The 12,418-nt window shown below is 39.6% G+C and overlaps 1 protein-coding gene across 5 annotated transcripts in view; it reads left to right on the top strand.

The window, feature by feature from the left end:
* usp16 (ubiquitin specific peptidase 16) overlaps nucleotides 1-12,197 on the top strand; it is a 33,186-nt gene extending 20,989 nt beyond the window's left edge. For all 5 annotated transcript variants that reach the window (XM_043700681.2, XM_087992914.1, XM_043700683.2 and 2 more), the window contains 7 exons: nucleotides 543-599; nucleotides 2,773-2,949; nucleotides 3,785-4,529; nucleotides 6,033-6,124; nucleotides 6,626-6,712; nucleotides 10,124-10,280; nucleotides 11,507-12,197. In XM_043700681.2, coding sequence (XP_043556616.1) covers nucleotides 543-599; nucleotides 2,773-2,949; nucleotides 3,785-4,529; nucleotides 6,033-6,124; nucleotides 6,626-6,712; nucleotides 10,124-10,280; nucleotides 11,507-11,631 — 1,440 coding nt within the window. In that variant the 3' untranslated portion in view covers nucleotides 11,632-12,197. The remainder of the gene's footprint in view (nucleotides 1-542; nucleotides 600-2,772; nucleotides 2,950-3,784; nucleotides 4,530-6,032; nucleotides 6,125-6,625; nucleotides 6,713-10,123; nucleotides 10,281-11,506) is intronic.
* Nucleotides 12,198-12,418: the final 221 nt, after the last annotated feature.

The following is a 12,418-nucleotide window of genomic DNA, read 5'->3' as shown; positions in this document are numbered from 1 at the left end:
ATAGATTTTGTAGGTTGGTGATCTGTAGTAGTAATATTCAAGATTTAGTTAAATGAAAATTTAATGCTGTTGAACTACCTGATTTCACCCAGTGTACAGTTAGAGGGTTACCATTTGCCCTACTATTGCAAACAGAGTAAAAAATGTTTCTGTTGCTGATTGCTTTGCATCAACCCCTGCTGTTAAACAGAAGTGTACAGCAATATAAAACATTATTGGGTTCCGTTAAATATTTTTAAGGCAGAAGTATATAGATTCTTAATTATCAGGGGAATGCAAGATTATCAGGGCTATGCAGGCATGCAGAGTTGAGATTAAAATTCAAACAGCATGATATTGATTGGTGCAACGGCTCAAAGAGCCTAGTTCCTCATTCATATTCACATGTTCATAACTATAACATTCTACGTGGTAAAACATTAAGAATAGACACCCAGGTCATATATCAGAGGTCTCCCTGCCAATAAACTACTTTGGCAGCTGCCGGAAGGGTACATGCTGTTGCTTAGATTCAGCAATAAATTCTTTGTATTTCCTTTCAGGTTACATTAGTAGAAGAATCATTTCTAGACTTGTCACTCCCTGTTTTGGATGAGCAGGTAAAACATAAATTAATTCATTGTATAAGTTTAGTTTTCTTTGCTTTTCACTTACCTTTGATTCCTTGTAAGTTCAGCAATGCAACAAAACTCGATCTAGAACATAGAACATAGAAGAATACAGCGCAGTACAGGCCCTTGGGCCCTCGATGTTGCGCCGATCCAAGCCCACCTAAACTACACTAACCCACTATCCTCCATATACCTATCCAATGCCCTCTTAAATGCCCATAAAGAGGGAGAGTCCACCACTGTTACTGGCAGGGCATTCCATGAACTAACGACTCGCTGAGTGAAGAACCTACCCCTAACATCAGTCCTATATCTACCCCCCCTTAATTTAAAGCTATGCCCCCTTGTAATACCCGACTCAATACGCGGGAAAAGGTTCATACTGTCGACCCTATCTAACCCCCTAATCATCTTGTACACCTCAATCAAGTCACCCCTAAACCTTCTTTTCTCTAGTGAAAACAGCCCCAAGTGCCTCAGTCTTTCCTCATACGATTTTCCTACCATACCAGGCAACATCCTGGTAAACCTCCTCTGCACCCGTTCCAATGCCTCCACATCCTTCCTAAAGTATGGCGACCAAAACTGCACACAATATTCCAGATGCGGCCGTACCAGAGTCTTATACAACTGCATCATGACCTCAGGACTCCGGAACTCAATTCCTCTACCAATAAAAGCCAGTACGCCATATGCCTTCCTCACCGCACTATTTACCTGGGTGGCAACTTTCAGAGATCTGTGTACATGGACACCAAGATCCCTCTGCTCATCCACACTACCAAGTATCCGACCATTAGCCCAGTACCCCATCTTTTTGTTATTCTTCCCAAAGTGAATCACCTCACACTTAGCTACATTGAATTCCATCTGCCACCTTTCTGCCCAGCTCTGCAGCTTCTCTATATCCTGCTGTAACCTGCCACATGCTTCCTCACTGTCAACAACTCCTCCGACTTTCGTATCATCCGCAAACTTGCTCACCCAACCTTCTAACCCCTCTTCTAACCCCACTTCTGCCTAAAAGCAGAAGTGATCGTGTTTCCCTGTGTCTCAAAACTGATTCCTGCACAAATTTGCTCGAAGAGTGATGTTCTAAATGTTAAGATGACTGCTTAATGTATGATTTTTTTTAGATGAGATGCCCACAAAGGGACATGAAATATTTGAGCCAAAAAGCAGGAGTGTCGATGTTGTGGTCTTGTGTGCTCTCCATTGCTCCCAGCCAGGGTAGCCATATGGACCATTGTATCTGGTCTGAGGTTCTTTAGTATTGTGGAACTAAGATCAGCCAAGGTTCCTAATCCTGATCCAGCAGCCATAGCTTGTTGTTGGGTTTTGTTCATGATGATGATTTGGCATTGGCTCTACTGTCTCTTGAAATCACAGATATATAAGAGCAGCCTTTTGAGTCAGTTCTGTCATTTATTTAGTCATATCTATTCTGTGTGTTGTAACCCCATTTACTTATCTTGATTCTGTACTCATCAATACTCCTACCTAGCAAAAACTATTGAGGTGTTTTGAAATTTTCAATTGCCTTCGTCTCAGCCGCATTTTGGGGCAAGGGAGTTCCAGATTTCCACAATTCTATGTGAAGAACTTGCTGACATCCCCCTGAATGTCTGGTTTTAAAAATTCATTGCCTTCCTTATTCTGGACACCTCCAGTGGAGAAAATAGATCTTCTCTATTCAATAAATGTCATTAGTCGTCTTTAACATTCACTTAGATTATTGCCCATTAGAAGACCTTGCCCATTTATGTGGTCAAGAATAATACATGATTAATAGCTTCAGAGTCAGTATAAGAACATGTCTTGAGACCTTGGCATTCCCTCTTGCAAAGAAGTCAGTGCTTTGACTGCATTATTATTAAGTATTTGATGTGTATATTTATGAATATAATTAACTGCCTCTGAAAAAAAAGTCATTGCTTTTCCAAGCATGATTGTTTATAAAGCTGAAATCTGCTTGGCCTGTGTCATTAAATCTCTTGTTACAGCAACATCATCCAAACCTGTTTATCATTTCTCCTAATGATGTGGTAAATTGCATATGACCTGGCTTGTTTGATCTCTCCAGCAGAGGAATTACCAGCAGGAACTATTCATCACTAAGGGTTAAGATTATCAATATATTAATTGTGGTGTTTAAACACAGATTGATAAGAAAAAGCCTCTGGGAAAATCTGGAAGGAACATTGTTGATGAGGATCAGAATGATAACCGTGGGGATTGCGATGGAAACTTTATTTCCAAGAACAGAGATGATGTCTCAACTGGCACTAGCAAGTATCAACAGAAAAAGGCTAAAAAACAGGCTAAAAAGCAGGCCAAGGTAAATCACATCTTGCTGTAACCTAAACAAATTTTATCATTAAATTCTCATTTAGAACCTTGGAAAATTATGACTTGGATGGAGAACATTTTAGAGTTGGTACTGCTAGATCTGTATTGATTCTTTGCTAGAGGAATACAAAATGAATACCAGTTATCCCCACTCTCCATTTAGTTCTCCTGTTTTTTAATGGACACACTGCAGTTCAACCTTCTGTCTCTCCCCATGGTTCAAGGGGCCAAATAGTCTGCTCCAAATTTATATGTTTTAGCATGCAGAGTTATCATCTCAAGTCAGTCAGCTTCTTTGACTACCTCTACTCCAGGCCCAACTATCATCTTCCACTATTGGAGGCCAAACCATCAGTATTTCACCTAGCTGCAATTGACTCACACTTCAAAACAAAAGTGTCAAATGTCTTGCATTGTCTTTTCAGCTTATACTTCAACATCTTATCCCTGTTTGAATCTCAGCACTGCATTTTAAACACATTCTTCCTATCTCAGTGTTCTCATTATGTACATTTGACATATTGTACTGTTAAGGAGATTAAAAAAATGTCTTACATGAGCTAATGCATTTCATTTTTGTACTGAAGCACCCTAACTTTGATACTGATGATTTGTTTTACTTCTCTCTGTATTGTCAATAACATGAATAAATTGAACTTGAACGATTGTATAGTGAATCACGATGAAATAACTTTGGGTTGACATTCTTGGTCAATATGATTGCCACGATCTTCTGAGAAATGCCACTTTAGCTTTTGAAGTTTTCTGCTCTTTTCTTTCAATTCTCATGAAACTACCTCTTCGGTGTTTTGCTTTCTTTGTAGAACCAACGCCAGCAGCAAAAGCATCAGGCAAAACTGCTCAATTTGGAGAACTCTCCTGAAAAGTGTTCTTTGGATGAAGTACAGATTGGAAAAGATGCTTCCTCTTTAGAATTCAAGACAGATCTGGAATCTAGTGACACTATGGGAACACTTTCTCCAGAACAGAGTCCTTCTGACAGCGTTTCTACTGGCCATTGTCTTGGAACCATACAAAAAGAATCTATGGAAGGAAGTATTCAAGAACTGACCCAAGTCAATGCTGATATAGACAATGAAGAGGGTGAAATTGTGCATAGGAAATCTCCCTCTGATCAGTCCTACAATTCCAAGAACTTCGACTCTTCAGATATATTTGAGTCAAACGTGATGAATGAGAACCAGTTTAGTGCACTTTGTTCCAGTGAAGACGAAGAAAATATTGTCAATAACATGAATAAATTGAACTTGAACAATTGTATAGTGAATCACGATGAAATAACTTTAACTCTAAAAGAGTATAAAAACTCTTCTGAAACAACAAATGATCTGCTCACTTCCACAAAAGACAAACGGGTGGTTTGGCTGGACCCAGAGAAAGCATTTTGTACCCTTACAGACAGAGAGCTACTAACTGTAGAGGATTGTTCTATTAGGGCTTGTTTACGTCAGTTCACCCAAATAGAAAAACTCATTGGAGCAAATAAACTGCTATGTGAAGAATGCACCCAACGGCAGTACAAGAGAGAATCAAAAACCAATGCAAATGGTGGTGAAACATTGAGATTTGCATTTACTATTTCCAATATCATAAACCATGTATAATGAATGTGTAAATTTATGTATAATTTTACTGGTGGAACAATTACAATTGAACGCTTTTAAGCTCTTGAATGCTGATCCTAGAACATAAATCAAGTTTAAATACTTATTATCTATGAGAGTAGGATAATCATAATAACAAGCATCCCAGTAGTAATGTAACAACAATTTGGATTTCTGTGTAGTGTTTTATATAGTAAAACTGACAAAGGTACTTAACAAGGTGTAGGCATTTTAAATATTTGATATTAAGCCAAAAAAAATTAAGCTAGCTGATCAAATGCTTTGTGAAAGAAGTAGGTTTAAAGTAGTGTTTTAAAGAAGAGACTAAGTTCTGGGAGAGCAGTTCTAGAACTTGGAGCCCACATGGCTGAAGGCACAGGTAACAGTAGTGGGATGAAGCAAGTATGGGATGTATAAGAGACCAGCATTTGGGGGAATTGGTAAGACAAATGAACTGAGCTTGTTTGAAAGTTGGCATGAAAGCAGCAGAGATTTGAATCATGTTAATGCTTATGGAGTATGGAAAATGATGATAAGCCAACCAAGAAAGCATTGGAATGAAAACAAAACAAAACATTTGCTGGCAACACTCAGCATATATGGAGAGGCAGAGTGAACGTTTCATGACAATGTCTTTGTCATCAGAGCATTGGAATAGTTGAATCTGAAGCGAACAAAAGCATGGATGAAGGTTTCAACAGCAGGTAGACTAAGGCAGGAGAAAATAATGGGAGTACTATAGAGCTGGAAATAGGCAGTGCATGTGATTGAGGGGTAGCACTGGATCAATTAGAAGCTAAAGCTGGGAACAGTCTGATTCACAGTCTGGTCACAAGGGAAGATAGAACTAATGTGTCAGGATCCGAAGACAACGGCTTCCCAATATTCATTTGGAGGAAAATTCAACTTATCCTAGATGAGATGTCAGAGCAGTTTGACAATACTGAAATAGTGGAGGGTTTGAGATTTTGAGAGGTAGAACTGGGTATCATATATATGGACCATGGTGTATTTTTGCATCATGTAGATTATTAATAGAAGACCAAGGATAAAACCTTGGGTAGCAGTTTAGAAATGGGTAAGGAACCAATTTTGCATTATTCTTTGGCTTAGAGTAAAGTAGACTAGGGTTTTGTTGGCCAGCATCATAAATAGAAAAATTTCGGCTGACACTGGTCAGGATTTGAGACCAAAAAAGTATAAGATTTGTGGCCAAGGGAGTAAAGAGAAAATGTAACCTAATAATAGCAGATTAATACTCCAACCAGTCAGAACCAAATACTGATCAGGGTTAAGGTATGTTTGCTTGTATATATTTATAACCCACTTCACTGTTCCATAAATCTACAATTGTTTTTGGGAGGTATTTGCAAGCTAAGAAGACTTTAAACTTTGGAATTTAATTGACCCATTTAAGCTTACTACGTTATCTTAAAAAAAATTTCAGATGAGAAGAAAGTGTACACAAATGCCAGAAAACAAATGCTGATATCATCTCCTCCTCCAATTCTTACCCTTCATTTGAAAAGATTTCAACAGGTAATTGTTTAATTTTTTTTCAAGCTCTATCTATGCATTTGGTAGATGTCTGCGTTTCTAAATTTTTGTTGCATTTGCCAGGGAATTTGTCTTATTTGGAGAAAATCTACACGAAACCTGTTTACTTCCCAGACCTTTAACACAACTTGCGTTTTGAAAGTATCTATTCTGATGTTTGTTACGTATCAAAGATTTTTCCCATGCGCATAAATGTAATAATGTCTTACAAGTGACTAGAATAGATAATGACTTTTGTAAACATTGGTATTATATAAAATCTGTTGATTTTTTTTTGCAACTTTGAACATTTTCTTAGTTAACATGCAAAATAAGCATTTTGCTAGTATAAAATTCTATTGGCCTAAATGTCAGCAACTTGTGACCAGACAAAACAAGAACTTGCATTTCTAGGATTGTCAATTACTTTGCATAGTGAACAATGCATTAATGACGGATTATAAACATAGTCTAACCATAAATGTTCTTTCTTCTTCCCCATAGTTAGGCTTCAATCTTCGCAAAATAAACAAGCATATTCATTTTCCACAAGTGCTTGATCTTGCTCCATTCTGTGCACTAAACTGCAAGGTAAGATTTTTTTAAAAATCAAACATGGCAACACCATAGAGTCATAGAGATGTACAGCATGGAAACAGACCCTTTGGTCCAACTCGTCCACACCGACCAGATATCCCAACCCAATCTAGTCCCACCTGCCCAGCACCCAGCCCATATCCCACCAAACCCTTCTTATTCATATACCCATCCAAATGCCTCTTAAATATTGCAATTGTACCAGCCTCAACCACTTACTCTGGCAGCTCATTCCATACACATACCACCCTCTGTGTGAAAAAGTTGCCCCTTAGGTCCCTCTTATATTTTTCCCCTCTCACCCTAAACCTATGCCCTCTAGTTCTGGACTCCCCGACCCCAGGAAAAAGACTTTGCCAATTTACCCTATCCACGCCCCTCATAATTTTGTAAACCTCTATAAGGTCACCCCACAGCCTCCGACACTCCAAGTAAAACAGCCCTCGCCTGTTCAGCCTCTTCCTATATCTCAAATCCTCCAATCCTGGCAACATCCTTGTAAATCTTTTCTGAACACTTTCAAGTTTCACAACATCGTTCCAATAGGAATGAGACTAGAATTGCCCGCAATATTCCAACAGTGGCCTAACCAATGTCCTGTACAGCCGCAACATGACCTCCCAACTCCTGTACTCAATACTCTGACCAATAAAGGAAAGCATACCAAATGCCCTCTTCACTATCCTATCTACCTGTGACTCCACCCTCAAGGAGCCATGAACCTGCAATCCAAGGTCTCTTTGTTCAGCAACACTCCCTAGGACCTTACCATTAAGTGTATAAGTGTTTATAAGATTTGCTTTCCCAAAATGTAGTACCTAGCATTTATCTGAATTAAATTCCATCTGCCACTTCTCAGCCCATTGGCCCATCTGGTCCAGATCCTGTTGTAATCTGAGGTAACCCTCTTCGCTGTCCACTACACCTCCAATTTTGGTGTCATCTGCAAACTTACTAACTGTACCTCTTATGCTCGCATCCAAATCATTTATGCAAATGACAAAAAGTAGAGGACCCAGCACCGATCCTTGTGGCACTCCACTGGTCACAGGCCTCCAGTCTGAAAAACAACCCTCCACCACCACCCTCTGTCTGCTACCATTGAGCTAGTTCTGTATCCAAATGGCTAGTTCTCCCTGTATTCCATGAGATCTAACCTTGCTAATCAGTTTCCCATGGGGAACCTTGTTGAATGTCTTCCTGAAATCCATATAGATCACATCTATTGCTCTGCCCTCATCAATCCTCTTTGTTACATCCTCAAAAAACTCAATCAAGTTTGAGAGACATGATTTCCCATGTCGACTATCCCGAATCAGTCCTTGCCTTTCTAAATACATGTACATCCTGTCCCTCAGGATTCCCTCCAACAACTTGCCCACCACCGAGGTCAGGCTCACTGGTCTATAGTTTCCTGGCTTGTCCTTAACCACCCTTCTTAAACAGTGGCACCAAGTTAGCCAACCTCCAGTCTTCTGACACCTCACTTGTGACTATCGATGATACAAATATCTCAGCAAGAGGCCCAGCAATCACTTCTCTAGCTTCCCACAGAGTTTTAGGGTACATCTGATCAGGTCCTGGGGATTTATCCACTTTTATGCCTTTCAAGACATCCAGCACTTCCTCCTCTGTAATATGGACATTTTGCAAGGTCCCTACAGTCTATATCTTTCATATTCTTTTCCACAATAAATACTGATGCAAAATATTCATTTAGTATCTCCCCCATTTTCTGCAGCTCCACACAAAGGCCGCCTTGCTGATCTTTGAGGGACCCTATTCTCTCCCTCGTTACCCTTTTGTCCTTAATGTATTTGTAAAAGCTCTTTGGATTCTCCTTAATTCTATTTGCCAAAGCTATCTCATGTCCCCTTTTTGCCCTCCTGATTTCCCTCTTAAGTATACTCCTGCTTCGTTTACACTGTTCTAAGGATTCACTTGATCCATCCTGTCTATACCTTACATATGCTTCCTTCTTTTTCTTAACCAAATCCTCAATTTCTTTCATCATCCCGCATTCCCTATATCTACCAGCCTTTCCTTTCACCCTGACAGGAATATTTACTTTCTCTAGATTCTCGTTATCTCATTTCTGAAGGCTTCCCATTTTTCAGCCGTCCCTTTACCTGCGAACATCTGCCCCCATCAGCTTTTGAAAGTTCTTGCCTAATACCATCAAAATTGGCCTTTCCCCAATTTAGAACTTCAACTTTTAGATCTGGTCTATCCTTTTTCATCATTATTTTAAATCTAATAGAATTATGGTCGCTGGCCCCAAAGTTCTCCCCCACTGACACCCCAGTCACCTGCCCTGCCTTATTTCCCAAGAATAATTCAACTTTTGCACCTTCTCTAGTAGGTACATTCACATAATAAATCAGAAAATTGTCTTGTACACACTTAAGAAATTCCTCTCCATCTAAACCCTTAACACTATGGCAGTCCCAGTCTATGTTTGGAAAGTTAAAATCCCCTACCATAACCACCTATTATTCTTACAGATAGCTGAGATCTCCTTACAAGTTTGTTTCTCAATTTCCCTCTGACTATCAGGGGGTCTATAATACAATCCCAATAAGGTAATCATCCCGTTGTTATTTCTCAGTTCCGCCCAAATAACTTCCATGGATGTATTTCTGTACAGCATAGCTGTAATGCTATCCCTTATCAAAAATGCCCCCCACCCCGCTTGCCTCCCTGTCTACCCTTCCTGCAGCATTTGTATCCTGGAACATTAAGCTGCCAGTCCTGCCCATCCCTGAGCCATGTTTCTGTAATTGCAATAATATCCCAGTCCCATGTTCCTAACCATGCCCTGAGTTGATCTGCCTTCCCTGTTCGGCCCCTTCCATCGAAATAAGTGCAGTTTAGTTTATTAGTCCTACCTTGTCCCTGCCTGCCCTGACTGACTCGCTTCTGTTCTCAACCAGTTCAGGCCTCACAGCTGAGGCAGTAGAGTCTGCTGGAGTCATTAAATTTTACCTCTTAAATTTAAAACCTTTTCCATTTTCATCACAATTTGCCTCTGTTGCTCTCCCCTTTTACTTTTTACGTGAGATATACTAGCCCTCACCTTTTACTAAGCATTTTTAGTATTGTTGACAAATTATTTCACTGCATTTGCCATTCATTTTAACAAAGAAAATCTGATCTGTTCAGAATGAATATTTCAAAAATAACATCTATTGCTTTGGAGTTTAGATTGTGCCAAAATGTTTGCTTGAACTTATCTAGTTGCATTCCCTTTCCCTTACCTATTTATATTCTTGCATATGCATTATACCTCCTTTCCTTTGAACATGACTACAACTGTGTAAATGTATTCGAGAAATTTGTCTTCATTGAGTGAATTAAGGATTTTAGCCAGTTCGATTTAATTGTCATCTGTGTTCTATAATGCAGAATGTGGCAGAGAACTGTACAAATGTATTATATAATCTCTATGGAGTTGTGGAACACAGTGGCACTATGAGATCGGGCCACTATACAGCTTATGTCAAGGTGCGGACTCCTAGCAGCAGTCTTACTGAATATGCAATGAATAGATGTACACTGTCAGGTAAGTGACATAACCCACGGCACATTTTGTATAAGTCAATATAGCCAAAGTGTTAGAGAAACTAAACAGACTTGGCACCACGTGTGGAAAAAGAGTTAACATTCCGTCTATGACTCCTCTCTGGAACTGTTGCAGTTCTCCACTTCTACATAAGATTAAAAGCAAATTACTGAAGATAAACATTCAGCAGGTCTGACAGCATGTTTGGAGAGCCGAGTGTGGACACCTACAAATGGACCCCACCCCATCCACTTTCTGTAAAGACTGCTCCCCCGCGACTACCTCATCAGGTCCACACACATACACACACACCAACAATCCACCCTGCCACCCCAGGAATTCCAAAACCTGTGCCCACACCTTTGTCCAAAGCCCCAAAGGAGCCTTCCACATCCATTAAAGTTTCACCTGCACTCCCACACATCATTTACTATAATTCTTGCTCTCAATGCAGAGACAGGAAGGCTACGCGCAGAGTGCTTCAGAGAGCATCTCCTGAACACCTGCACCAACCAACCCCACTGCCGTGTAGCCGAACACTTTAACTCTCCCTCTGCCAAGGACATATGCAGGTCTTGCACCTCTATTGCCACTCCCTTACCACCTGGAGGAAGTACGCCTCATTTTCCACCTAGGTACCCTCTAACCCCATGGCATCAATGTGAATTTCATCAGTTTCCTAATTTTCCCTCTTCTCCCCCCCCCCCCCCCCCCCCACCTTATCCCAGTTCCAACCTTCCAGCTCAGCATTGCCATGACCTGTCCATCTTCCTTCCTACCTATCCACTTGACCCTCCCCTCCATCCACCTATTGCACTCTGAGCTATCGCTGCCAACGCCCTCCCATTTATCTCTCCACCCTCATTCCTGATCGATTTTCCTGCTTCTTGAATGCTGCCTGACCTGTGCTTTTCCAGTACCACGCTCTCAACTCATCGCCAGGCCTCACTTTCACCTAGCATTTTTGGACAGACAGTTAATCTTAACAGCCTGAAACATATGTTGCTAAACTGGCTTAGCAATATGTCAGGTATGTTGAGAAGATTGAAGCATTTCTACAGAAATTTTCAGTTACTGCTTTCAAGTTTGGAATTCAGAACATAAGGATTAAAAACATTCTAACAAGTCAGCAAAATGAAACTAATCCAGTTGTAGATCACTAATTAGAACTTAGGTTTGAATTATCAGCGATTTTTTTTTTTTTGTTTACGTTTTTCTTTTAACAGAAATCAAAGAAGAATCACACGTGGGGAGTTGGTTCCATATAAGTGATACCCGTGTACAAGCTGTACCAGAGACTAAAGTTCTAAGTGCCCAGGCCTACCTGCTCTTTTATGAGAGAATTCTCTAACTGTCTGCTAGGAAACATCAGTTTATATCCAAACAGATGACTTGTTTAATTTCTAGCAAAAAAATGGAAAGCAGTATCTAGCTTCTAAATCTATGCAACATCGAGATTAAATAATTATTGCCTATGGTTTCACAATGCAAGTAGAAGTGGCTTGTATAATATGAATTCTCATTTACTATTGTAGTTAAGGTAAAGTTTAAGCAATATAGTTATTGAAAGTAAGCCATACAAAATTACCAAAATGTTGTGCTTTTCACAAAACATGCATTGTAAAAATGTTCACAGCCTCCCAATTTTCCTAAAAACATGACTCGTTATTAAAATGTAAACATTTCAAACTTTTTAAAGAATTATTCTACTTGTATAGATATATGAAATGATGTTTAAGCTTGAATGTGAGGAAGACCACCCTATCTGTTGATCAGACCAACTGACTCTTCCAAGCAAGCATTGGCAGCTGGTTGTTGAGTTAAAACTGAATTTTGAAACAAATGCTATGTATAATGTAATGTACAGTTCACTATAGGCACAGGCAATTAACTTGAATAAAGTGTTTATATTCCTTGGGGGCATGTGTTTTAACTGGTTAATGTGAGAGTACTAAGTACTTTAAAACTATGCTTTTGACAAATGTGCCCTATGCTATGCTATGTTATTCTCCTCTATTGTGCCTAAAGTTGTTATAATTCTTTTTTCTGATGCTCCCAATTTTAAGCAGCTTGCCTTTCCCTCTAAAACCCAAACACAACAGTGACAACAATCATTGAATCCAACCTCCATAAATGAA

The sequence above is a fragment of the Chiloscyllium plagiosum genome, unplaced genomic scaffold (genome assembly GCF_037043375.1).
Source record: "Chiloscyllium plagiosum isolate Xiang-an unplaced genomic scaffold, Cpla_swu_hap1 HiC_scaffold_12, whole genome shotgun sequence".
NCBI lineage: Eukaryota > Metazoa > Chordata > Chondrichthyes > Orectolobiformes > Hemiscylliidae > Chiloscyllium > Chiloscyllium plagiosum.
This window is presented reverse-complemented; position numbering and strand designations above follow the sequence as displayed.